General features: G+C 41.1%; 3 protein-coding genes across 4 annotated transcripts; 1 reads left to right on the forward strand and 2 right to left on the reverse strand.

Annotated features, from left to right (window-relative positions):
• Nucleotides 1-4,910: 4,910 nt before the first annotated feature.
• On the reverse strand, nt 4,911-9,433 carry LOC129850188 (protein mono-ADP-ribosyltransferase PARP11-like). Its single transcript, XM_055916718.1, has 8 exons — nt 9,247-9,433; nt 9,024-9,158; nt 8,680-8,800; nt 8,460-8,544; nt 8,203-8,266; nt 7,784-7,914; nt 5,895-6,046; nt 4,911-5,786 (listed from the first exon to the last, which is right to left on the reverse strand). The coding sequence occupies exons 2-8, from the start codon at nt 9,156-9,158 to the stop codon at nt 5,488-5,490; spliced, it is 987 nt and encodes a 328-aa protein (XP_055772693.1). The 5' UTR covers nt 9,247-9,433; the 3' UTR covers nt 4,911-5,487.
• A 2,218-nt stretch (nt 9,434-11,651) lies between these two features.
• On the reverse strand, nt 11,652-18,823 carry LOC129850186 (protein mono-ADP-ribosyltransferase PARP11-like). 2 transcript variants are annotated; one of them, XM_055916716.1, is made up of 9 exons: nt 18,444-18,822; nt 18,188-18,312; nt 17,917-18,044; nt 17,602-17,722; nt 17,410-17,485; nt 16,970-17,042; nt 15,590-15,717; nt 15,143-15,294; nt 11,652-14,916 (listed from the first exon to the last, which is right to left on the reverse strand). In XM_055916716.1, exons 3-9 carry the CDS (start codon nt 18,034-18,036, stop codon nt 14,600-14,602), a joined length of 987 nt encoding a protein of 328 aa, XP_055772691.1. In that variant the 5' UTR covers nt 18,037-18,044; nt 18,188-18,312; nt 18,444-18,822; the 3' UTR covers nt 11,652-14,599. The 2 variants fall into 2 exon arrangements, with proteins under 2 accessions (XP_055772691.1, XP_055772692.1); XM_055916717.1 differs by lacking the exon at nt 18,188-18,312 and having other exon boundaries at nt 18,444-18,823.
• A 1,328-nt stretch (nt 18,824-20,151) lies between these two features.
• Nucleotides 20,152-25,609, forward strand: LOC129850189 (sodium- and chloride-dependent betaine transporter-like). Its single transcript, XM_055916719.1, has 6 exons — nt 20,152-20,235; nt 20,970-21,186; nt 22,570-22,704; nt 24,662-24,802; nt 25,001-25,112; nt 25,227-25,609. Exons 2-6 carry the CDS (start codon nt 20,985-20,987, stop codon nt 25,273-25,275), a joined length of 639 nt encoding a protein of 212 aa, XP_055772694.1. The 5' UTR covers nt 20,152-20,235; nt 20,970-20,984; the 3' UTR covers nt 25,276-25,609.
• Nucleotides 25,610-25,759: the final 150 nt, after the last annotated feature.

The following is a 25,759-nucleotide window of genomic DNA, read 5'->3' on the forward strand; positions in this document are numbered from 1 at the left end:
CCCAGCCCAACACAGACATCAAAACAATCTGTACTCCAAACTTTTTATTAATTCAGTTTCAAAGGTCATTGCACCACATCTCCGTCAAGGTAAAAACTCTTTCTGAAATCGGACCAGCTACTGCGAGGTCAAACGTTGATAATTTAATGGCCATTTAATTAACTCAGCTTCAAGTCAAGTTAATAAAGCCTCACTCTTAATCCATAACATAAACATGGCAGGTCTCCTGTAAAACGTATTGCATATGAGAATCTGCATTAAATAGAGGTCTTATGGGAGGTTGAATTTGAAAGAGTTTGCCAGGAGTTGAATTCAAGGGTGTGTACTGTCTGAGACTACCTGATCGCTATACTGCATCTAGACCTATCCAGAAGGGTTATCACGAAGGAAAACATAAAGCAAATTAAACTATTTGGTCCTTTAAAAAAATGACTGTATGTAACATTGTGTGCTATAGCTTAGAAAAGAAACATGATTCTGGGTGACAACATAAGGTTGCTTGTTTCCAACGTTACGACTGTTTTCCTCAAGAAATTAAGTCTGCTTCATGCAGGGGCGCAACTTTGGAAAAAAATTATAATTATAATTATTTATTGCAAAAAACACAAGGAAGGGGTAACATTAAAGTATTAGAACATGAAGGACAAACAATACAGCATCAAGACACTATCAAACATGTATCAGTCTTTCCTCAACAGAACCATCCTTATGTGTGAGGGTGCGTGTGCATGATAGTGACATAAAATATATGTCATAGTTTCCTTTTTCATGATCACAATCTTGTGAAGGCCGAACCCTCCAAGACCCCCCACAGTTTCCCAATAGCTGTCCCTCAACCATTCGAGACCCCTCCCACAGTCCCCCGGAAGAAAAAAAGGGCCGCAACTTTAGTTTTAGAAGTGGGGGGGACATAATTATTATATCAAAAAAATGTATTCGGATAAACACTCCAAAAAGCCTACCCCGACCGCTTGGAAGCATCCGCATGGTCCTAAAGTACATCGTTGCCTATTTTGTATCACATTCCAATTATAAAACAGGGGGGGACAAAAAGGCAATTTCAGAATGTGGGGGAGACGTATCCCCGTCCCCAGTGAAAGTTGTACCCCTGGCTTCATGTTTTGTTTCCTTGTCACGATACCGTTGAATTTTGTGATACTGGTACCGTGACAACCTTACTATCCAGACAAACAGTCTATACTGCATCTAGACCTATCCATTGTAGAAGAGAGCCTCCCACTCCTTAGGGACTTTGCTAACATCATTATAAATGTTAACCCGGCATGACATAAACACTTGGCATTTGAGAAACCTCCGGAAACCACAAACATCAACAAGAGTTTGACCCCACCAACCATTAACCACATTCTTTTGAGCAACAGCAATATCTTTCTAAAGACTTAATTTTGTCAGAGCGTCACCTAATCCACAGTGTAACACGCAAATGTTAATCAAGTACCTCTCCCTTTTCTCTCTCCCTCATTGCCTCGGTCTCCCTCCCTCCCAGTATCCGGCGGCCTTGATGAATCTGGGTGCCATCCTCCACCTGAATGGGCGGCTACCTGAGGCGGAGACCAACTACCTGCAGGCGCTGCAGCTCAAGCCTGATGACGTCATCACCCAGTCCAACCTGCGCAAGCTGTGGAACATCATGGAGAGGCAGGGTCTGAGGACCACGCAGGGGCCTTGAACCCTCAAAGACACAGGAAACCAGGAAATTGCCCCAAGTGAGGTCCCCTTAATAGAGGTGAAGGACCTAAAAAGATGCGGGAAACCCCAGGAATGGAGCAAATAGAGGCCAAGGGATTGGTGTGCCTCAGTGATGAATACCGAGGCCAACCCAATCTGTTTGAGATCAGTAGTCTCATTGGAACGGTAGTAAGGGAAGCGTATAAACCTAGTGACTAGAGGCCTGAGGGTTTCTAGGCAGGATATGATGACCTGAGCTGGAGCGAAGGACAGTCGAGTCACATCAGGATGGGAGAGGTTAGCTACACAAGTCAACACAGCAAGGATGACAACCCTCGGTCACTCAGAGGCAGCCTTACTGAGGTCACAGTGCAAGGACTGGGATAGTCCTCATTAGACAACAAAAAACATTCCCAAGACGAAAGCTGAGGGGTTACGTGATGACTCGTATCTCTGGGCCCATTTTAATTTATTTACTTTAATTGAAAATTCTCCCTCCGAGACCTGTGTGTATTCCAAATCACTTAATTTGAGTTAGGATGTGACTACGGAACAGAAGTCATAATTCTACTCCATTTGATGATATCATGAGGGCTTTGGGGGCCAAACATTGTACATACTGTTGGTGCACGATAAACAACTTGGCCTGAATATTTGCGTCACATACAGTATAGTACGGACTGGGTTTAAATACTGATTGCACATAAAGTTGCCCTGCGCTTATCATGACAGTAATAAATTCAAGAACTATTTCCAGTCAAACCCATATTTTGAGTCAAATGAGACAAAACTACAAATTATTCCATCAAGGATGCCAACATATCCAAGCACAACATTTATTCACGCCCAACAGTAGGTCTTTTTAGACGGTGCTAAAGGTGTACATTGTCTCATGTATCAGGATATCCAGCAGACAAGGTCTTCCTGATATGTATTTTATTGTAATATAATTAAGAAGTTTTATTTCAGTTTTATTTCATTTCATGTGATCAGAAGATTATTAACTTATTGATTTGTGTTTACTGTCTGTGTCAACACCAACACTGTAAACACACACACACAATCACACACAAACACACACACACACACACACACACATTCTACAGAAACAACCAGTGGAGTTGTTAAGCAATGTGTCCCTGCTCAGGGATGTCAGGTGGTGTGCTACTGTCAACCAGGCTCTCCTAGCGGTGAAAGAGTTTACTAATTGATGGTAAGAGTGGATTTTTTAAAATATGGTTGTGTTTGTTTAAATGATGGGGGATTTGTATATTTTTGTCCTGTTCATTACTATATAATTCATGTTAATTATGTTCCCTGTATTCCACAATAAAAAGACACCTTCAGACCTTGAGTGGGTTAATTCATTGTGGCATCATCAGATTTTGTCTAGAGGTTTAACATTTCACATCTACATTTTATAGAAAGGACATCCATTTCAAAGTCTTCATTTGAGTTGGTCCCAATAGATACTGGAATTCTGTCTAAAATAGTTAAAATCTTCTGACTTCAGAGGGAGGGGAATCTTGTGAATAATTTAGTAATACATCGCTCTATCTACACTTCTCTTGCCTACTCTTAGTTCCCATGGAGACCTCTTGACAGATAGGAGAGTTAGGGTTGAGTAGAGATGATTCCCATCTCATCCATTTTAGAGAACATTCTCTGGTGTGTTAGTTTGAGAGTATACATGCAGCTCTTCAAAATATGACAATATGTTGACACACACACACACACACACACACAAATACAACTCTGAACACAGAACGTAGACAAATCCATGTGAAAGCAAACTAATGAGGACTTTTTTGGGGGGCAATCCCAATTTCTGCCAGGGCTTGAGCTACTGACGAATCAGACTAAGATCAAAAGGGGATTATGATAAAGCGCCTGACTCTGAACACACCATGGTGTAAATATTTAACAGGGTATGACTGAGTCAGGAGACACTACCATTAGGAGTGGTAGGGTAGGTATATGGAATAGGGGAACATTACATAGTTATTATCTATTGTGTAACATCATACCTTTGAAGGAGCGAATGATCTCCATTGAGGGTTAGCGTTGTGGCTTAGTCCACCTTTAAAACTGTTCATCAACATTGACTGGGATATAAGGTATCTGAGCTATAGCCCTTTTCCATGGGAAAACGTTTAGCTAAAGTTCAAGACTGAAAGGCAATATGGGTAGGAAGTGGAGGCCAAGAAAAAACAAACAAGAGCTGAAAAAAAGTCATCAAAATGTCAGAGATATAGCTAGTAGCCCAAATATTATATATATATATATATATATATATATATATATACACACACACACACACACAAAATGGTGTCTTCAAAGTGATAAACTATTCAGAGTAACATGAAAGTGTCTCCTGCCCCCTGTAGAGAGAGGAAATAGAGTGGTCTAGTTCTCAGTGTGGCTCCATCTCAATGTGAATCTGTGTTTCCCAGGTTACGTGAGTTCAGCAGCCAATGAGGAAGTGCTTTGATGCACTCTCTTCCTCCTGTCCGTGTGGTTGAACTCACTATGTGAGGACCGGAGGAGCCATTTCCAGTCCAACAACAGCAGTTCAAACACAGCATCAAAAACTGTCTGGTAATGTAGAAATTAGGATCCTGTTCAAGGTGAATTTCATGCTGAATGCCATGTTGCATCGACACTGATAAGACTCTACAGATTGAGGGACGGTTTCCCGGACACATATTAAACCTAGTCCTGGACTGAAAAACATCTTCAATGGAAATTCTCTATTTATTAGGTTTTTAGTCCAGAACAAGGTTTATCTGGGTTTGGGAAACCTGCCCTGATTGTTTTAAGAACTACAAACTCAAACCCTTTCAGAAGAGGTTGTATTTCAGTTTTTTTCTATACTTCCATACTTGTTCCAATGAGAACAGAAATAATTTGTTATCACTTCAGCTAAACAGTTTAAACAGAGGTATCCTAACATTTACTAAATTAATTTGTGTGTGATATTTGTTTATATGTTGCTTGTTGTGATGAAATGCAAGGCTTGATTTTGTTTACACTGTGTGCATACTTTAAGTGAACATTTTGCCTGACAAGGAAATGGTTTGAACTCAAATAAATGTTGTGGTTTAGCCACAGTGAAAACTTTGAATTATAATTTACAAAACACTGAAGTGATTTCAAGGACCAATTCAGAGCGAAATATGCTAAATAAAATACATAACAAAGAAATCAATGGACATGTCCAATTCATTTGATTCATTCTACGTTTTAATTCCATTCCAGTACAGCAGAGTGACTGCCCTGAGTTGACAGAAATCGAGCATTTTAGCATCTCATCTTCAATCATGGGAAGGGGCCTACAGGTGCGCATCAAGGTCAACAGCGACCTCTACTGCCAGTGCTCTGAAAATCTTTTTTTACTAGGCCACAACCTTTCCTACTGTAGGCTAACTAGTCTGGCTAACACCTAACTTTCAAAATCCTCCTGCTTCAGAATCTGGAATGGCTCGTTCATGTTGTCGGCACAATGCGTCGATAATGAAGGGGGCTGTGCTGACTTGTTGGTTCTCCTCCTCGTCTTTCTCACTCAAACACCCACACCCCCCGAGCGCCGCCCTATTCCGACACCACCGCAATAGCCTATTACACAATCCATCGTGATAGAAATTATTTACATTGAGAATGGACCACTGTTTAAAACAGTGAATAGAAATTGCATTAATTTGAATGCAAAATGTCCTATTCAACCTATTCCAATGACAGGCTTACAGTTCATATTGCACATGGCAACTCATTGTAGGTCACTCGGTCTCCATCTTTATTTCAATAGTACTGAATTAAGTACTCTGGATATATCTGATTGGGATCAAATATGACAAAAATTCTGGGATACATGACATTGTCCACACAACTGTCATGGAAGTTAATAGCACTTTTGTCATCAGGCTTGAGGAAATCTGTCTTTCCCAGTGTACTTTTCCCAACTATCACCTTGCACAGAAACATTGTTTTGGTCTTTTGGCTACTGAAGCCTTGTGGTGCCTCACCAAACAGAGGTACTGGATCAGTGTTCCATGGACTGTACTTATCTGCATATGAGGCAAATCTTGCAAAGTAGGTTCCTACATAAAAGGAAGAAGAGGGGTAATAATGGGGTTACTGTACCAGAGAGATTATACCTGCTGTCATACATACTATATTCATTTATAGCCTGTTTCATCATCACTTACCTTTTCCAAGAATATGGCCGTTGATACCAGCTAACCTGTTGTCAAAATTGTATGTACAAATTGAGTGTACGTTGTTGATTTTTGTTCCATGAAACAGCTTCTCCTCCTTGACCTCTGTAACACCTTGAATCCTTCCCAACTGAATCTTTTTCCTTTAAAAAGAGAATCACCATGGTTGTCAAAAAAGGCCTTCCTGCTCCACTCATCTCTACATATCTCCCCTCACAGTCCCGTTAGTTTGGCTGCTCAGCCTACCTAAATTATCCCTCACCCATCATAGAACTGCCATTCGCAACCAATGTGAGCGCTTGGAAATGAGCATCTGGACACTGCACCCACCCACTCAGGTCAGAGTGTTGTCGTAGTCCGAAGGGAGAAGACGCATGTTTCTGACGACTTTTAGTTGTCGACAGTAACACGAGTGTCGGAATGTTGTGCGTGTATCAAAATGCAGAGAGTTTATTAGGGGTTTTACATGCTGTGTAATTTAAACTTTTTTATTTAACCTTCTTTTAAATAGGCAAGTCAGTTAAGAACAACTTCTTATTTACATTGACGGCCTAACCCGGCCAAACACTAACCCGGATGCCGCTGGGACAATTGTGCGCCACCCTATGGGACTCCCAATCACAGCCAATTGTGATACAGCCTGGAATCGAACTATGGTCTGTAGTGACGCCTCTAGCACTGAGACGCAGTGCCTTAGACCGCTGTGCCACTCGGGAGCCCGAAAAATAATGGTTAATTACCACTAATTACTTACTGTTACTTTGATAGCTTTCGGACATATGTTCTTGATAAGGAAATCTTTTTTGATAACAGACTGTCTGTCTGAGCCAGATTCGGAGCGACCTTGGCTGGGACACTGAGAACTTCCCAGTCCCAGGTCTCTCCCTATCTTAGGGGAGGGCAGGGAGACGCTATTCTCACGGACTCCCCTAAACTCTATTGGCGGGCGGATTTGATGGTTTGTGTGGAAGTATGTGTGTCACTATAAATTGAAGGTCTTTGTACTGTGCACGTCAGAACGATCCGTGAATAAACGTTTAACTTTTGTAGACTGGGCCTCTGTCTGTTTTATTTCTATCAGTATCATACAAATCCTGATTGCGCAGACTGAGTAAACAAATTGAATTGGTTAATGAACAGGATAACTAAATTCTCTTATCAGTTCTACTGCATGGCTCTTACTATTCTTTAATGTTCAAGTTGCCAATACTGCTTTGCCTATTGTTTATCATATGTAGTATTATTCCATACAGCCATAAGTGTTATGGCATTGGTTGCACAAGTACTTTTGCAGAAGTGGTTTAATTGTTGTATTGGTAAACAGTCTTTTGCATGCACACGCTACAACAGTGTTTTCCATAGTGGCTTCAACATCATGTTCTAACCGGACAGCACTATAGAGGACAGAACCAAACCAATCAGAAGTATATAGCGGGTGAGGGCATTCACAGCTGACCGCTCAGACGGGTGAGGGCATTCACAGCTGACCGCTCAGACGGGTGAGGGCATTCACAGCTGACCGCTCAGACGGGTGAGGGCATTCACAGCTGACCGCTCAGACGGGTGAGGGCATTCACAGCTGACCGCACAGACGGGTGAGGGCATTCACAGCTGACCGCTCAGACGGGTGAGGGCATACCAGCCAACCGTTTTCACGTGGTCCTTCTAGCCGGATTTAGTGACCAACAGTTTTTTTACATGGTCCGTCATTTTTCCGGATTTAGCGACCAATAGTTTTTACAATCAATACAATACAATACCAATAGTGATAGAATACCACCAAATTAGATAGGAAATGTATACTGTACTACATCCATCTATTTCTGGAGAAATATTAATAATATTATGATGCTGATGATGTAAATTAGAAATCCTCTTACCTACAGTAAAATTCCCAGAGGTCCAGGTTCTGTATTCTACAGATGGATTTGATGTGTCTGTCTAGTTCCCCCTCCTTTAAGCAGCCTGCCACATAATTATATTCAGCTGTGTCTCTCTTCAGACAGAACACCTATGGGTTAATGATGGAAATGAAATCATACTCAGATTACAAACAAACTCAGGATAAATGATAAGTAAACAAACATGTTATATTATTGCAGAATAATCGACTAAGGTTTGAATATATACTAGATACTACTTCTAACATCTGATGTGATTGAGTTAGCAACAACTTGGCCTGTAGATGATCCAATGTTCCACTGGACATATATTGCTTTGTGTTCCCAAATCAATAAAAAAGAGATTACAAAAACTGATATGTAGAACATTTGTTTTATAACTTTATTTTCCTCTGCACCTGATAGGGGTATTTGGTGTCCACTGCTTCCCAGTGTGTGGGCACTGAACCAACACAAGAGCATCTAAAAGAGAAACAAAATAAACTACTTCATGTTAAAAGAAACCAAGCCACCAGTGAGTTGGTTTCACTTTCATTTCTCAGTAAGTGAGAGTATGTGTTGCCTAAAGGTGGAGCAATACATTTCAGAGACATCTGGATCAATTCCATATCTTATTGAACCCCAGTGATCACAATTGACAAATCTAAAGTTTCACCTTGCACTATTCCCAGTTTTGTGAGTCTTGTTGGATCGTTTGATTCGTCTCTGCTTCCTTGTTTTGATTTCAGTCAGAACCATCTCTGGAAATCAAAGAGTCCGTGCTATCAGTTCACAACATAAAACCTTTGATGTGAAAATAACTTCAAAACAATTACAAACAAATACTGTATGATATTATTGTGGATACAGGTTGATAGAAGGAATCAAGTAAATACCAGCAAAATCCAGCTTGTTGATGCCTCTGGATGTGGATATCTGTAACACTCCTTTTGGATTTCTTGTGTAATACCTTTCAATGTCCTCACTGGTCAGAGAATTTCTTTCCATTTGATCATTCTGAAAGAAAAATACAATTTATAAGACAAAGCAGTCTCAAACATGTAAGAGATGGACCACTGGGCACAGACGTCAATTCAACGTCTATTCCAAGTTGGTTCAACATCATTTCATTGAAATTATGTGGAAACAATTTGGACTCGACCAGTGTGTGCCCAGTGGGGGGGGGGGGGGGGGGGGGGGTTGTGGAGATTAACTCTAGACTGACAAAAGAGACAGTTACCTCAAACATGTGCCACGTTCCCCTTTCATCCAGGTAGAACCAAAGCCATGGATTTGTTTTGTAATCTGTCATAACAGGCATGTCTGAGGTGTCCATGTCCTCAACTTCTGAACTGCTTTCTGATTGAGTCCACATCTACATCAGGACAGCAAACACACATCTTATTTACTGAAACACCACTTCAATTTGGCTTGATAAAATACTAGGGAAAATTTTACTTTACCTTCTCCTGAGGTTTTCTTTTGTAGTAAAGGTGAATGGTACTGTAGCTATCCAAGATTAGCCTGCCACTCCTGACCTGGTTCAGCACTGCTTGAAAATGCTGTAGTAAAATCACCAGTCAAACCACACCCTCTTAAAGGAGGACGTCCTTGTCTGAAAGTCTGGTGTATGACGCTCACCTGTGGATTAAAATAAATCCGCTTTTTAGATGGAACGTCTGAGTCACCAATAAAGTTGATGTCAGACTTGTTTTGCAAATACAGTTGAAGTCGAAGGTTTACATACACCTTAGCCAAATACATTTAAACTTAGTTTCACAATTCTTGACAGTTAATCCTAGTAAAAATTCCCTATCTTAGGTCAGTTAGGATCAACACTTTAATTTTAAGAATGTGAAATTTCAGAATAGAGAGAATGATTTATTTCATCACATTCCCAGTGGGTCAGAAGTTTACATACACTCAATTAGTATTTGGTAGCATTGCCTTTAAATTGTTTAACTTGGGTCAAACGTGTCGGGTAGCCTTCCACAAGCTTCCCACGCTAAGTTAGATTATTTTGGCCCATTCCTCCTGACAGAGCTAGTGTAACGGAGTCAGGTTTGTAGGCCACCTTGCTTGCACACACTTTCAGTTCTGCCCACAAATGTTCTATATGATTGAGGTCTTTGATGGCTACTCCAAAACCTTGACTTTGTTGTCTTTAAGCCATTTTTCCACAACTTTGGAAGTATGTTAGGGGTCATTGTCCATTTGGAAGAGCCATTTGCAACCAAGCTTTAACTTCCTGACTGATGTCTTGAGATGTTGCTTCAATATATCCACATAGTTGTCCTTCTTCATGATGCCATCTATTTTGTGAAGTGCACCAGTCCCTCCTGCAGCAAAGCACCCACACAACAAATGATGCTGCCACCCACGTGTGTCACAGTTGGGATGGTGTTCTTCTGCTTGCAAGCATCCCACTTTTTCCTCCAAAAATAATGATGGTCATTATGGCCAAACAGTTCTATTTTTGTTTCATCAGACCAGAGGACATTTCTCCAAAAAGTACGATATTTGTCCCCATGTGCAGTTCCAAACCGTAGTCTGGCTTTTTTATGGTGGTTTTGGAGCAGTGCCTTCTTCCTTGCTGAGCGGCCTTTCAGGTTATGTCGATATAGGACTTGTTTTACTGTGGATATAGATACTTTTGTACCTGTTTCCTCCAGCATCTTCACAAGGTCCTTTGCTGTTGTTCTGTTTTTTTGCACATTTCGCACCAAAGTACGTTCATCTCTAGGAGACAGAACGCGTCTCCTTCCTGAGCGGTATGACGGCTGCGTGGTCCCATGGTGTTTATACTTGCATACTATTGTTTGTACAGATGACCGTGGTACCTTCAGGCATTTGGAAATTACTCCCAAGGATGAACCAGACTTAAGGAGGTCTACAATTATTTTTCTGAGGTCTTGGTTGATTTCCTTTGATTTTCCCATGATGTCAAGCAAAGAGGCTCTGAGTTTGAAGGTAGGCCTTGAAATACATCCACAGGTACACCTCCAATTGACTCAAATGATGTCAATTAGCCTATCAGAAGCTTCTAAAGCCATGACATCCTTTTCTGGAATGTTCCAAGATGTTTAAAGGCACAGTCAACTTAGTGTATGTAAACTTCTGACCCACTGGAATTTTGATACAGTGAATTACAAGTGAACTAATCTGTCTGTAAACAATTGTTGGAAAAATGACCTGTGTCATGCACAAAGTAGATGTCCTAACCGACTTGCCAAAACTATAGTTTGCTAACAAGAAATTTGTGGTGTGGTTGAAAAACAAGTTTTAATGACTCCAACCTAAGTGTATGTAAACTTCTGACTTCAACTGTATGCCATACAAAACGTAGGTCATTTCTTCATTTTGTTGTCACTGGTCCATGATGTTCCAGTCAAGACTGGAGGAACTCACTCATTCTGCTAGTTATGATTTTTTTTAAATGTGTGTATTTCCTCCTTACCCTAACGGATTGTATTCTTGAAATCTCCTGACGACTGTATAATCCTCACTAAGAAAAGACAATTGTTCAACCCCCCGCCCCTCCAAAAAAATAACAAAGACTAACTCACAATGACTTCATATGAAATGTACTAAGTTATGAGGCATGGTTATATCATCTCTGAGGGGATATCAGTCAATCCCATGCCTCAACAACATTTGAAAGTCAAATACGATTGAACAGAAATGTATGGTGTAATCTTGTGTTGTACTGCCGCCATGTGGCCAATTAGATGCACTCAGCATTTAATTTCCCTCCATTGTTTCCCTATCACTTAACCTTCAATGATCCTTGGTAGTATTTGCAGGAAATAGATAGATAGATGAAATAATGCACACCTTGCATTCAACATGACTAGCGCCGGTAAACATACACGTATAACATTTTAGTTTATTTACAGTGTATTACAACAGTAGGCCTAAATCAAGCCCATATCAAGTTTATACATCAAAGCAGAGGACATGAAGTACTGACCAACATTACATGATTTTAAATGAACACGAAAATACTGTCATTATGACATAGTTTGACACCCTCTCATTAAGAGGAAAGACAATTTTAATTCAGCTCAAGAAAATATTCATGGGGGTATTTCCTTCTTGAACAATGTACAATGTGCAGAATGAGGGAGGTAGATTGTTTAAGGGGTAAGAGAGTGCTTATCATGCATATATCAACTACATACATTACACATATACAGGTAGCCTACTGCATTGTCAGATCATGGTACCAATAGCGGTGAAGGAGAAAGCAGTAGATTTTAAGACATATTGGCCTTTAAAAGCCATCTTGGCCGAAGGTCTTGGCCTCAATTAACTCAGGCAATCAATCACTTGACTTGCACAAACGGTCCCCAAAGAGATTCATCCGGTTTCTTAGCTTAGCAACACTAGCTAGGCCTATATCCTAGCTTTCATTTAGAAAATGCATCTGCTACAGTACAGTACACAGAGACGAGCTGACTATAAGCCTCATGCATGATATGATGTGATAGTACAACTGCAGTGTTTGCATTGTCTGTTTAGTTAGAATTGGAGCAACTCTGTGTGAAATCTATCTAGTTTTCCTAGAAATCCAATTTCTTTGGTAACTATATTTGTTATATATACAGTACCAGTCAAAGTTTAGATACACCTACTCATTCAAGGGTTTTTCTTTATTTTTACTATTTTCTACATTGTAGAATAATAGTGAAGACCTCAAAACTATGAAATAACACATATGGAATGATCCAGCAACCAAATAAGTGTTAAACAAATCAAAATATATTTTATTATTGAGATTCTTCAAAGTAGCCACCCTTTGCCTTGATGACAGCTTTGCACACTCTTGGCAATCTCAACCAGTTTCATGAGGTTGTCACCTGGAATGCATTTCAATGAACAGGTGTGCCTTGTTAAAAGTTAATTTGTGGAATTTCATTCCTTCTTAACGCATGAGACAGTTGTGTTGTGACAAGTCCATATTATGGAATAAACAGCTCAAATAAGCAAAGAGAAACGATAGTCCATCATTACTTTAAGACATGAAGAACTTTGAAAGTTTCTTCAAGTGCAGTCTCAAAAACTATCAAGCGCTATGAAGAAACTGGCTCTCATGAGGACCGCCACAGGAATGGAAGACCCAGAGTTACCTCTGCTGCAGAAGATAAGTTCATTAGAGTTACCAGCCTCAGAAATTGCAGCCCAAATAAATGCCTCAGAGTTCAAGTAACAGACACATCTCAACATCAACTTTTCAGAGACTCAGATCTTCATGGTTGAATTTCAGCAACAAAAAAACACTACTAAAGGACACCAATAAGAAGAAGAGACTTGCTTGGGCCAAGAAACACACACAATGGACATTAGACCGGTGGAAATCTGTCCTTTGGTCTGATGAGTCCACATTTGAGATTTTTTGTTACAACCGCTGTGTCTTTGTGAGACGCAGAGTAGGTGAACGGATGATCTCCGCATGTGTGGTTCCCACCGTGAAGCATGGAGGAGGAGGTGTGATGGTGTGGGGGTGCTTTGCTGGTGACACTGTCTGTGATTTATTTAGAATTCAAGGCACACTTAACCAGCATGGCTACCACAGCATTCTGCAGCGATACGCCATCCCATCTGGTTTGCGCTTAGTGGGACGATCATTTGTTTTTTAACAGGACAATGACTGTATAAGGGCGATTTGACCAAGAAGGAGAGTGATAGAGTCCTGAAGCAGATAACCTGGCCTCCACAATCCCCCGACCTCAGCCCAATTGAGATGGTTTGGGATGAGTTGGACCGCAGAGTAAAGGAAAATCAGCCAACAAGTGCTCAGCATATGTGGGAACTCCTTCAAGACTGTTGGAAAATGATTCCTCATGAAGCTGGTTGAGAGAATGCCAAGAGAGTGCAAAGCTGTCATCAAGGCAAAGGGTGGCTACTTAAACAAATCTAAATATATTTTAGATTCTTCTAACACTTTTTTTTGTTACTACATGATTCCATATGTGTTATTTCATAGTTTTGATGTCTTCACTATTATTCTACAATGTAGAAAATATTACAAGAGCAGATTACTGTACAGTTACAATGAATATATCCCTTATACACAGTACCAGTCAAAAGTTTGGATACACCTACTTATTCAATGTCTATCTATGATATCAGGTCCTTGTATACAGGAGTAGGGCAAGTCAAATATTTGTTTACTTTATGTTGGCGACTTCACTTGTAATAGTGAGTTATTGCATCCTGGTCACCAAAGTAGTTATTCAGTCTACATCCTCATTAGAAGTGTGTTGCACTTTTTAGCTTTGCTTGACTATGGTCATGTTGGACCCAAACAGTCAAAGGAAAAGAAAAAAAGGAATACCTGCACACTGTTAGAACGCTCCCGAAACATATTCACAACGTTTCGACAACACAGGGTGATCCTGCCAAAGATCCTCTGTGGCAGGTTGAAACATTGCTAATCCATTTCGGGAACACTCCAACAGTGTGCAGTTACTTTTCAGTTTTTTCAAATACGCCACCTCTCGCCCTGACCGACCCACAAGTCTCTAAACACAGTAAATAGACAAACCACTCTTTACGAACTCTACAGCTTTTATAGAAACATAGTCTTCTTGTATGGTCTTCCCTGTTCTGCCATAGTAATCCATTAAGGCACTTCTTATGATCCAAGTCCCAGTCAGGCCTTGAATCAAACAGCGGGAAGTCAACATGGCCGTCCATTGAGTCCCTCCTCTCTCGACCTCTCCCCTGATGTTTCTGAATCTCAATCCCGTCCTGGTAAAAAAAAATCTGCCCCATGTACATTGTGTGATAACGTCCCTGATCACCCCATAGGCGTCAGTAGAACTCAATGAGATACTCTGGGTAAATCTGGTTGCAGTCGAAGATGACGTAGATCTTTGGGTTGGCGAGGTCGTCCACACAGCTGTCGAAGAAGTTGCTGTAGCTCATGTCCTTGGATGGCGGTCGGCAGAACAGCGGATTGCCTAACGTGGACTCGCCGACCAGCACTCTGGCCAGGAACATGGTCTTATATGGAGGCTCGCTTGAAAATATCGGCGGGGCTAGTCCGTGCTTCTGCAAGGCAAAGTTATGTTTCCCCGTCGTAAGGCAGAATTTGCTAGAATACTTGGCGTCTCGGGCGAAATAACTCCCTGAGAAATGATGGGAAGGACAGTATTAGAATGCTATGTTTGAACAGTTGAAATTACTGCTGCAAAATTCTAGGAACTTTGCCAAAATTCCCAGGTTTTCCAGAAATCAAAGTTGGAAGATTCTCGGAATCAGGCAGGAAATCCAGGAATACTATAACCGGGATTTCTGGAAAACCGTGAAATTGTGAGAAAGTTACGATTTCATGACAACACAAGTGGAATCTACCTCTGCCATAGACGTCCCCGTGGCTCCCAGTTAGCCGCCAGTCAAAGTTATATGTGCATATAGCCTGCACGTTGCTGTGGCCTGTGCCATGAAATAACATTTTCTCCTCAATGTCCACAACTCGCTTTATCTTCCGCAATTGTTGTTTTTTCCTTTAGAAATTGGAGTAAAAACACAAAAGCATTGATCAGTCTCAGCATTTAGGTTAATTATGTTTTCCAACCAAAAGATCTCGAAAAAGGTCTATCTATCTAATTCAAATCATTCCAAACTGGGATTCTAGGTGCTATCATCAAAATAATTTAGATACTCAACTATACTAGCATCATTATAATACCTCCACACACACACACACACACACACACACACACACACACACACACACACACACACACACACACACACACACACACACACACACACACACACACACACACACACCTCTACCTGCAAAAGAACTCCCACAGATCCAGGTTCTGTATCCTCTGAATAGATTTGATAGGGTGACACATGGTCCTTTCATAGAGTCTGACCACTTCCTTGAATTCATAAGTATCTCTGGCCAATGAGACAAGCTGAAAAATAAAGATCCTATTAAATTACTGGTATTCTAATTCCTAATTCTACAAGGTGAATGAGTATAGTCAATCAGACATGGGTATACTGCAAATCAATGACACACAGTGTTTTAGTTATAAAGAAACAAACTGGCTAAAGAGAGTCATGGAGTAGGTAGATACATTGATTAAACTTTACTTAAAGGTCCAATAAAGCTGTTTTTATCTCAATATCAAATCACATTTTATGGGAAACAAATAAGTACCTTACTGTGGATTTTCTCTCTACTAAAATGGTCAAAAATGAACAAAAATAGCTTCTTAGCAAAGAGCAATTTCTCAAGCAAGGATTTTGCTAGGAATGTCTGGAAGTGGTCTGAGTACAGAGGGGAAAACTGAAAACTAGCTGCTATCGGCAGAGATATTTGGAACTCTCTTTCTTATTGGTCTATTAACACATTTTTCACCTGGTGACGTCAGCAGGCAGGCCAAAACTCCATCCCACCAAAACAGGCAGAAATTGCAGGCGGTCTTTTCAAACAGCTCTTACACTAAAAGGGCATTATCATAATTTTACAGTATTATTCCAACCTCATAGCGTTGAAATATATACCAAATACAGAAAAACATGTTTTCGACTGGACTTGGCCTTTAAAGGTAGTCAGCAATGCACAAAGTAAATAGCAATATCGGGCCGATTTCCACAACAACTAAGAGCATTGAAGTGCAAGGCGAAACCTCTCCACTGTTGTCTCGCAGCTATCACGTTGTAGAAGATTGATGTGTCGCCCTGCACATGTGCAGATACACTGTGATACTCTGTCAGTGCATCATCTTGCACCGCGCTCATCTGCGGTGCTACTCGTGGCAACGTCATGTCTCTGAATATCAGTTGAACACTGACAGGTATAATGCATTATAAGACTTGTCATAAGCATTTATTACTCTACTTTTACAGGTAACACGACTAGGTCTTGAGCAGGTAACACGACTAGGTCTTGAGCAGGTAACACGACTAGGTCTTGAGCAGGTAACACGACTAGGTCTTGAGCAGGTAACACGACTAGGTCTTGAGGAGGTAACACGACTAGGTCTTGAGCAGGTAACACGACTAGGTCTTGAGCAGGTAACATGCTGGTCAGGAGTTACCTGTATTTCTACCCCTGCCCCATTCAGATAATAACCTGAACCGGCAAAAGTCGGGTAAAGCTCTCTGTCTGAAAGAGGTAGATACACAGCATATTGTCCACACACATCCTTTTCCCCTTACCTGATAAGGCTCGTCTGTATTTATTCTCTCCCAGTGGCAGGGCACCGGCAGGGCCAGATTATCACAAATGAACCTGGGCGAGGGTGACAGATTCATATACACAATTCAGACACATACTGTAGAGGTCAGGCCTGGGTCCAACTGCTCGGTGGTTATTATGTCAATGCCCTTAGTTACACATCCTTTTATTTTCACCCAAAATGTAGCACAACATGCATACGGTTTAACCATAGAACAGGTGACGCTTCTAACCCCACAATAGACTAAAGTTAGCTCCGGGAAGTAAGCTCCAGGAAGTGAAACTGACCACAGAGCCAATGGAGAGCACTCAGAACTCTGTATTTCTTAGTTATACAGTTACAGGCCTGTGGGCTACCTGCATGTCTGAGTTATACAGCTACATGCCCGTGGGTGACCCCATTGGTACAGCTCAGACTCACCTAAAGCCAGTGGCAGAGTGGAACGCCCGTTTGATTGGCCGTTGTTTCCCGGTTGTGACATTGATCTGCTTCATGACTGGTTGTGAAACAAAGACAAACAAAGATCAGGGAATTAGAGACAGACTCCAACATATCCAATGATTGTCAATGATACTGTATAGATGTGTGCCAGTACTGTACTGTTCTTGGTACCTGAGAAGTCCAGTCTGTAGGTGTACTTGGCGGTGTAAAACTCCATGACACCGTGTTGATTCCTGCTGTAATTCTGTTCTATCTGCTCACTGGTCACAGAGCATGCAGCACTTGGATCAATCTGCCACAACCAGAAAAAATTGCAAATGAGACTGGGATGGGTAGAGTGAGTGAGGGGATGGGTGGATGGATGCAGTAAACATGGATGGATGGATGCAGTAAAAATGTATGGATGGAATAATTAAGGAATGGATCGATAGATCAAGTGAGAGGATAGATGGATGAGGAATGCATAGGTGGTGATATGTCCTGTACCTCAAACATGTGCCACACTCCACATTCAGCTAGGTAATACCAGCACCAGACAGCCTCTGACGTGTCCATCTCCTCCACCATCTCTGAGGACTCCTCCTCAGGTGCCCTTATGGCAAACATGCCTGGACCTGGGAAGAGCAGTATACAATGTCATTGTATTGGCTTATAGTGGATAAGGAGTATGCTAGGTTTATCTTCAGCATGACATTTCTTATTTTTAAATATCTGTTCTCATATTTCTCGGTAATTTGTTTGCATCTATGAACAATACCTATGTGAACTGCACCAATATGTTTCCAACAACAGCATTAGGTTCTTCCTGGTTGGCAGAAGAACTGTCTGCCGACATGTCATCAGCTTGTTGCAAATTCTCTGCACCCCGAAGTGGATGTGTGTCTACATGTCAAATAGACGAACACAATTCACTAAGCTGCTATCAAACACCAGCAATATGTTTATCACATCGGGTATATAGTCTATATGAAATATAACTAGCTACTAGCATGAAATATAGCAGGCTATCTTACCGGTTTATCGAGCGATTAGCCTGCCCCAGTCCTAGCTACTGCGTTTAATAACCTCTTCTAGAATTGGCAATCATATATTCCAGCTAACCACATTTCGCCCCGTGCTGCAAAATCGTATTTAGCACCCAGCATCGAAGATCTTTTGTAGAATTATGCGAATGCATTTGCGTTTCGATTCCGATTGGTATGTTTACATTCGTTTCCTGGTAGCAAAAAAAAACGTCACAGAGCACGTCATAATTCCAAGTCTCTCCCACTGATGTATGATGCCGCGTCAGCAACAAACATGTTCCAAAACAATTTACCTCCAGGCGTAAATTGGTTCCTTGAATTGAAAATGTATCTTATGTATTTGTTACAACATCATATTTAGCTTTTTAGTTAATAACAAAAATAATGAAATTTTCCTAGAATCATTAATGACATCTCCCCGAGTTCCGACTTCAGTGCATTCCAGACAACTGGGAACTCGAACAAAAACGAGCTCCTACTGTGAAAAAATCGTTTAGAAGGTCATCCAACTCGGAAATCCATGGGGTGCGTTTGTACATTTGCTCTGGCTATCTACTCCGATTTCAGAGCGCTCTCGTCTGAGTGTGCCAGAGCGCAGAATAACTGATGCATTTACGAACGCTCAACACCCTGTTGAATATGCCGTGTCAGTAAACCTTGGCAAAAAAGCGTAATTAAATTGTTGCCAGCAGCACAGTTAGAGTCACCAACGCTCTGGATAACATGAAAACAGCCTAACCAGCTCTGCTAGAGCAAGACAAATGGTCAGAGTGAGGTGTTCTCTCGTTTATGTCTGGAAGTAGCTAGCATGCTAGCTAACTTTAGCCAGTTAGCTTGGGTGCTTGACTGCCGTTGTGAGGTCAGAACGCTTGGATCAACCCTACTCCTCGGCCAGAGCGTCCAGTGTGCGCTCTGAACGCCCCGAGAGCAAAACGCTTTGCATTTACGAATGGACAATCTGACAATGCTCTGAATTTACAAACGCCCAGAGTGCGCTCTCTGGCACTCCAAAGTGAATTTACTAACTCACCTCATGTCGGCAACTCTGGCCTCTTTCTAGAGCTCCCACTTTCCGACCCGAAGATCACTTACGTCATGATTTGACCTATTATTTTTCCGAGTTCCCATTTGTCTTGAAAGCACCATATACAGTATGAACAGTCCCTCCTTGCCTGGCAATTAAAAAAAAAAAATACATCATGAAAAAAGTGCACAACAGGTAAATTACTGTATGGAATAAACATATCTAAATTACTTACGTTGTGACGGTGCTTTTTGAAGAGCAATTGTATTTACTTTAGGCCTATCACAAACAATCATCAGCCCTTATTATGACAATAATTCCAGACATTCCAGTGAGTCTGACTGAGGGATTGAAATAAATTGTCTCTACCTAATTCTTTCTTATTCAACACATTATGGAATAGGATAGGATAGCCCAATGCAAAACAAATAATCAAAGAGTTTCTTATTTTCTTTCAATGAATTTAAATGATTTAGTTGAATACATTTTTGTTAAACTTGTGGACATGTCAACTCTCTTCCACATATCAATGGTCCTCCACAATGGCTGTTTTACTGTATCATTCTACATAGCTGTTATAGGCTATCATCCTGGTTCAGTTCAATACCATGTGAAGGCTTTGGAGTTTGTAGACACGCCCCTACTCCCACTTCAACATTCTTTCCAAAGACCCTCTATCTGGGCAGCCAAAGGAACTGCTTCATTGACTCCTACCAGCTGTGTGGAAAAGCAGGATCTATTGCGTTAAAATAGTGGGTGAGTTGTAAGATTTATTTTGCATGCATAATTGAATGATTGTGCCAAATACATAGAGGATTCACAGGAATGATAGTGCTTACTCACTTTTTTCTTCTTGCATGCATGAATCCTTTTTCTCAAACAAATAAATTGCAAACTTTTGGATTTTAGCATATGCCTAAATAAAAGTTCAAGCTAAATAGCCTATAGGTCTGCATCTTCATGATTGTATTGCGTTGCGTTACTGCATTGTACATTACTGCACATAATCCATGGAGGAAATGTGCTTAATGGGAAAACACCTTAACGTCAATGTCTTGTGGATATCTAAAACAATCAATTATTATCTTGTTTTTCATACATTTGTGTAGATAGGCTATGACTGACTGCATAACTAAGCAAACAAATAGATGTTAGTATCCTAGGAGGAGTAGAATGTCTGCATTAGGATCAAGCCTCAGGCTCTCTAACAGAACAAAGACTTCATCTGTCTTGATTGGGACATATTGTGTTGAAGAGAGGCTCTGAGTAGCGGAAGATGTAAACACAGAGTCCACACCAGATTTAACAATGAGAGGGAGAGCGGAAGAAAGAGAGAGACAGGAGGAGTGTGTGTGTGAGAGAGAGAGAAAGAAGGAGAAAAGATGTGTTAGTTCATGCGTGAGAGTGAGTAAGAAAGAGCGTGAGAGAGAAAGAGAGAGCTTTGGCAATATTTACAAAATGTCCTGCCAATAAAGCATTTTGAATTTAAGAGAAAGTGAGTGAACATGGAAGAGGAGATGGTTGGAGGGACCACTCCAGGAAGACCAGTGGACTCAGAGTCCCAGAAACGAAGCTCCGAGGATGCGGTTCAGCAGGAGAGGGGCAAGTGGGCCAACAAGACTGAATTTCTGCTCTCCATGGCTGGTGAGATCATTGGCCTGGGCAACGTATGGCGCTTCCCTTATCTGTGCTACAAGAACGGAGGAGGTAAGTAAACCAGCACCTCCCCATCTATTGACTTTCAGAATACAGTAGGATTACACTATCATGGTCTGAAAGCACTGAAACCAATGAAGAGTTTGGTCATATTTACAGGATGTTGACCCATGTTCAGCCCTTTTTGGGATAGCCTGAACAGAGCAGGGAGAGTGTGTTGGCAAGAATGCTATTTGGCCCTAAACAGAGAGTACACAGTGGCAGAATACCTGACCACTGTGACTGACCCAAAATTAAAGAAAGCTTTGACTATGTACAGATTCAGTGAGCATAGCCTTGCTATTGAGAAAGGCAGTCGTAGGCAGACCTGGCTCTCAAGAGAAGACAGGCTGTGTGCACACTGCACACAAAATGAGGTGGAAACTGAGCTGCACTTCCTAACCTCCTGCCAAATATATGACCATGTTAGAGACACATATTTCCCTCAGATTACACAGATCCACAAAGAATTCGAAAACAAACCCAATTTTGATAAACTCCCATATCTATTGGGTGAAATACCAGAGTGTGCAATCACAGCAGCAAGATTTGTGACCTGTTGCCACAAGAAAAGAGCAACCAGTGAAGAACAAACGCCATTGTAATTACAGCCCATATTTATGCTTATTTATTTTAACTTGTGTGCTTTAACCATTTGTACATTGTTACAACATTGTATATATATAATATAACATTTGTAATGTCTTTATTGTTTTGAAACTTCTGTATGTGTAACGTTTACTGTTAATTTGTATTGTTTATTTCACTTTTGTATAATATCTACCTCACTTGCTTTGGCAATGTTAACACATGTTTCCCATGCCAATAAAGCCCCTTGAATTGAATTGAGAGAGAGAAGAAATATAGAGAGAGAGAAGAAGGAGAGAGAGAGAGAGAAGAAAGAGAGAGAGAGGAGAAAGAGAGAGAGAGGAGAAAGAGAGAGAGAGAGAAGAAAGATGTTGCCCGAGGGAGTTGACTCTTGTGTCCGCTAACCCTGTGGGCGGAGCTTCACCTCTAATATTCTGTGAGCAACAAAAGATGTATGCATCCTAAAAAACAAGGATACCAGGCCTGCAATTGCTTTTGTGCAGCCTCTCTGTATTCACTGGAAAGTTCATTCATTTCCTTATGAAGGATGCCTATTCAGCTGTCAACTCTTTTCATGGACTCGTAGCTAAAGAACATGTTCTAACTACTGTACAGCAATACCACATCATCACACAACTGACATGTCAATAAGCATTTCCTTGGTCTATTCACACAAAATGTTTTGTCATTCATCTCAATGGCTTTATCTTTGTATCCTTCCTGCTGTTCTATTTTACTATTTACCATAGCAACACACCTTTCATACAGTAAACACTCTTCTTCATTGGTGTTTCTAACCCTCCACAGGTGTCTTCTTTATCCCGTACTTTGTGTTCCTCTTCTTCTGTGGTATCCCTGTGTTCTTCCTGGAGACGGCATTGGGCCAGTACACCAGCGAGGGCGGGGTCACAGCCTGGAGGAAGATATGTCCCATGTTCGAAGGTGATTACTCTGTCTGCTCCTTACATTATTACATTATGGGCCAGTTCCCCAGACACAGATTTAGCCTATGGTGAATCTTCCAGTCAGGTCACCCATGATACAAGTCACAGTTTGGTTCCAAAAGTAGCATGTTCGAATCCAGAAAGAAAGTGTTTTTTGATATTTTTGTTTTAAGTCTAACCCAAACCTTAACCCTTACCTTAAGCATTTGGAGTTAATGCCTAACCTTAAAAATGCAGAGTTAATGCCAAAACTTAACCTTAAACACTTAAAAATTTGACGTTTGGAACATCTTGGAAATTTGACGTTTGAGGAACATGGATGAATGTCTAGTTCTAACGTGAGACTTTGAGAGTTTGTAGGGTGTGCTTCCCGGGTGGCGCAGTGGTCTAGTGCACTGCATTGCAGTGCTAGCTGCGCCATCAGAGTTTCTGGGTTCGCGCCCAGGCTGGGCTGGGTTCGCGCCCAGGCTCTGTCGCAGCCGGCCGCAACCGGGAGGTCCGTGGGGCGACGCACAATTGGCATAGCGTCGTCCGGGTTAGGGAGGGTTTGGCCGGTAGGGATATCCTTGTCTCAGTATGTAAAATGTAATAAAATGTATGCACTCTACTGTAAGTCGCTCTGGATAAGAGCGTCTGCTAAATGACTAAAATGTAAAAAAAATGTATATCTTTATTAATATATGTCAAGTCCCCTGTTTTGGGGACATGCGTGGTTCTGGTATCGTTTCCGACTGACATTTTCACTGATAAATTGATCGGTGGACACCATAGGTTGAAATTGCTTGCATTGAGCAGTAGTCCCGATTCTCACGGACACAGGAGTATATGTGGGGTGTCCCTCCTACCATTTTATTCACTCTTCCGACTCTCCATCAACTCCTGGCTGAACCCTACATCACAGCCACTAACGACGAATATGCCTGGAGTCCTTACATTGTAGCGCAGCGGGAGACAGTGGTTTCGTCGCTGTACCACATTCAGAGATCGATTTATCGACAGTGTATTAAAATAATTCATACATTTTAAACAAAAACCACTTTCTGCTTGTAACAGACGTACAAGATTAATATGAGTTGAAAGGCAAGTTCTAAACGAGCTCAGTGAGCCGTTCACAGCGATGGGGGGTAGACCTTTAGAAAATACGCACATTATCTCGAACACTTAACATACAAATATGTACAGTTATAAGGAAGGTGAAATCTTATACTTAGTCGTTAAATATTTTTATTATACTATATTTCGAAAGCATGTATAATTTCAAGCCTTTATTCATGTCATTTCAAGCCTTATTCACAGTTCTGTTGAATAGGAAATACATAATATAAAATATTTCATAATTTCATATTTTCATGATATTTCTACTGTGTACTTGAGCTTGTATCTTCAAAAGTGACTTCACCTCAGCAATGTATAACTATTCTTGCCAGAAAGGTGAGATTTGAACCTTTCTTGGAGTATGCAGCATTACTAGATATAGTTTATAGCCCTCTCATGATAATAATTACTTTTGGAGATTACGTAGATTACATTTTTGATTACATAACCGTTAAAATGGCTTTTTAGTGCAGGACTATCCATTATTTGTGTCTGGGAATCGGGCCTTGTGCCAGTTAAAACAGGGATTAAAATGTGTTGTTTCAGGCTAAACTCATGAGATGCTGCTGTATACAAAGACCTTGATTGAAAACAAATACATTTGACAGTTTCTATATGTAATAGTATTTTGCTAGGTACTAAGCAGGCTTTTGTTCCAGTACTAACACTCCTGATTCAACTTAACAAAGTCTCAATGAGATGTTTGTTTATTTAGGTGTTGTAGTGCTGGGCTGGACCAAAAGCCTGCTGGCCCTGTAGTTCTCCAGATCCATGGTTTGACCACTGTGCTAGGTTACTAAATTATTTAAAGAACGGTCACCTTATAAAATGTTAACCTGGCTTTGCTTTTCCATCTACAGGAGTGGGAATTGCATCCCAAGTGATTGTGGCGTACTTGAACATCTATTACATAGTGGTGCTAGCCTGGGGTCTGTTCTACCTATTCAACTCCTTCAGGAATCCACTGCCCTGGTCCACCTGTGACAATGAGTGGAATACTGGTACAAGAACTCAACACAGACACACACACACGTAGACATATTACACACGTGCACGTATGCATGTGCACATACTTACTCAAACTCACTCACGAATTCTCTCTCTCTGTCTGTCTCTCTCTCTCTCTCTCTTGTCTCTTGTCTCTTGTCTCTTGTCTCTGTCTCTCTCTTTCTCTTTCTCTCTCTCTAACATTCTCACAGAGAACTGTCATAATTTGAGTTCCATGTTGTTGAACCCACACCTCTCCCAGTTGGACTCAGACTGGTCCTTCCTTCACAACCAGACAGACTATAATGACTACAATATGTTGAGGTAGCCCTGCTTATTGTACTTTGAAGATATCAGATTTTGAGATTACTATATTGTGGTTCCTTTTGCTATTTCTCACTGCTTTTTCATCGGTTTACCCCCCTCTTTCTCTTTCAGTAATGAAACCATGAAGATCACGTCTCCCGAGGAGGAGTTTTGGGCGTAAGTTTAAAACCAATCATAACTTCTGAAATACACACGCACACACACGCACACACACATACTGATAGTGATGATGATGAGTCATGCTGACAGACAATATAGGGCCCACCCAACGGCCCAGCAGCCCAGAAGAACACCGGGTAAGGGAAATTAGCCAATTACTGCCTGGAGGGAACCATAAAACAACCAATTAGAGGGCTCGATAAGGATTATTTTGTGTTCAAATTCAGTGTTGTTGTTTTGTTAGACTAGTCTGGTGATTTCGTAAGAGGCCATGGTTCTTCCCACATGATACATTCCTGATGGTGTTTCCGGGTGGTGCAGGATTGGGACATGGGCTGAGAACAGCATTCTGAAGCGTTTTCTTCTAAATGAGAACAATATGTGTCCTTTCTTTGGGGTTCAAAGCCTAAACTAAAACCCTCTAAACTAAACTGGGGGAAATGGAACATCTGTATTTATCATGCCGATGCTCTTTTGTCTCTGTA

This window comes from Salvelinus fontinalis, unplaced genomic scaffold (genome assembly GCF_029448725.1).
Source record: "Salvelinus fontinalis isolate EN_2023a unplaced genomic scaffold, ASM2944872v1 scaffold_1867, whole genome shotgun sequence".
NCBI classification, from domain to species: Eukaryota; Metazoa; Chordata; class Actinopteri; order Salmoniformes; family Salmonidae; genus Salvelinus; species Salvelinus fontinalis.

What these genes read in the sequence shown, in the direction of transcription:
- LOC129850186 (XM_055916717.1), bottom strand. Translation starts at nt 18,036, where the DNA reads ATGTTTGCCATAAGGGCACCTGAGGAGGAGTCCTCAGAGATGGTGGAG. An exon ending in GAGTGTGGCACATGTTTGAG is followed by an intron (nt 17,723 to 17,916) that starts GTACAGGACATA and finishes TGGTTGTGGCAG; the next exon opens with ATTGATCCAAGTGCTGCATG. An exon ending in CTACAGACTGGACTTCTCAG is followed by an intron (nt 17,486 to 17,601) that starts GTACCAAGAACA and finishes TTTCACAACCAG; the next exon opens with TCATGAAGCAGATCAATGTC.
- LOC129850189 (XM_055916719.1), top strand. Translation starts at nt 20,985, where the DNA reads ATGGAAGAGGAGATGGTTGGAGGGACCACTCCAGGAAGACCAGTGGAC. An exon ending in GTGCTACAAGAACGGAGGAG is followed by an intron (nt 21,187 to 22,569) that starts GTAAGTAAACCA and finishes AACCCTCCACAG; the next exon opens with GTGTCTTCTTTATCCCGTAC. An exon ending in TGACAATGAGTGGAATACTG is followed by an intron (nt 24,803 to 25,000) that starts GTACAAGAACTC and finishes ACATTCTCACAG; the next exon opens with AGAACTGTCATAATTTGAGT.
- LOC129850188 (XM_055916718.1), bottom strand. Translation starts at nt 9,158, where the DNA reads ATGTGGACTCAATCAGAAAGCAGTTCAGAAGTTGAGGACATGGACACC. An exon ending in CAACAAGCTGGATTTTGCTG is followed by an intron (nt 8,545 to 8,679) that starts GTATTTACTTGA and finishes TTTGATTTCCAG; the next exon opens with AGATGGTTCTGACTGAAATC. An exon ending in ACACCAAATACCCCTATCAG is followed by an intron (nt 7,915 to 8,202) that starts GTGCAGAGGAAA and finishes ATTAACCCATAG; the next exon opens with GTGTTCTGTCTGAAGAGAGA.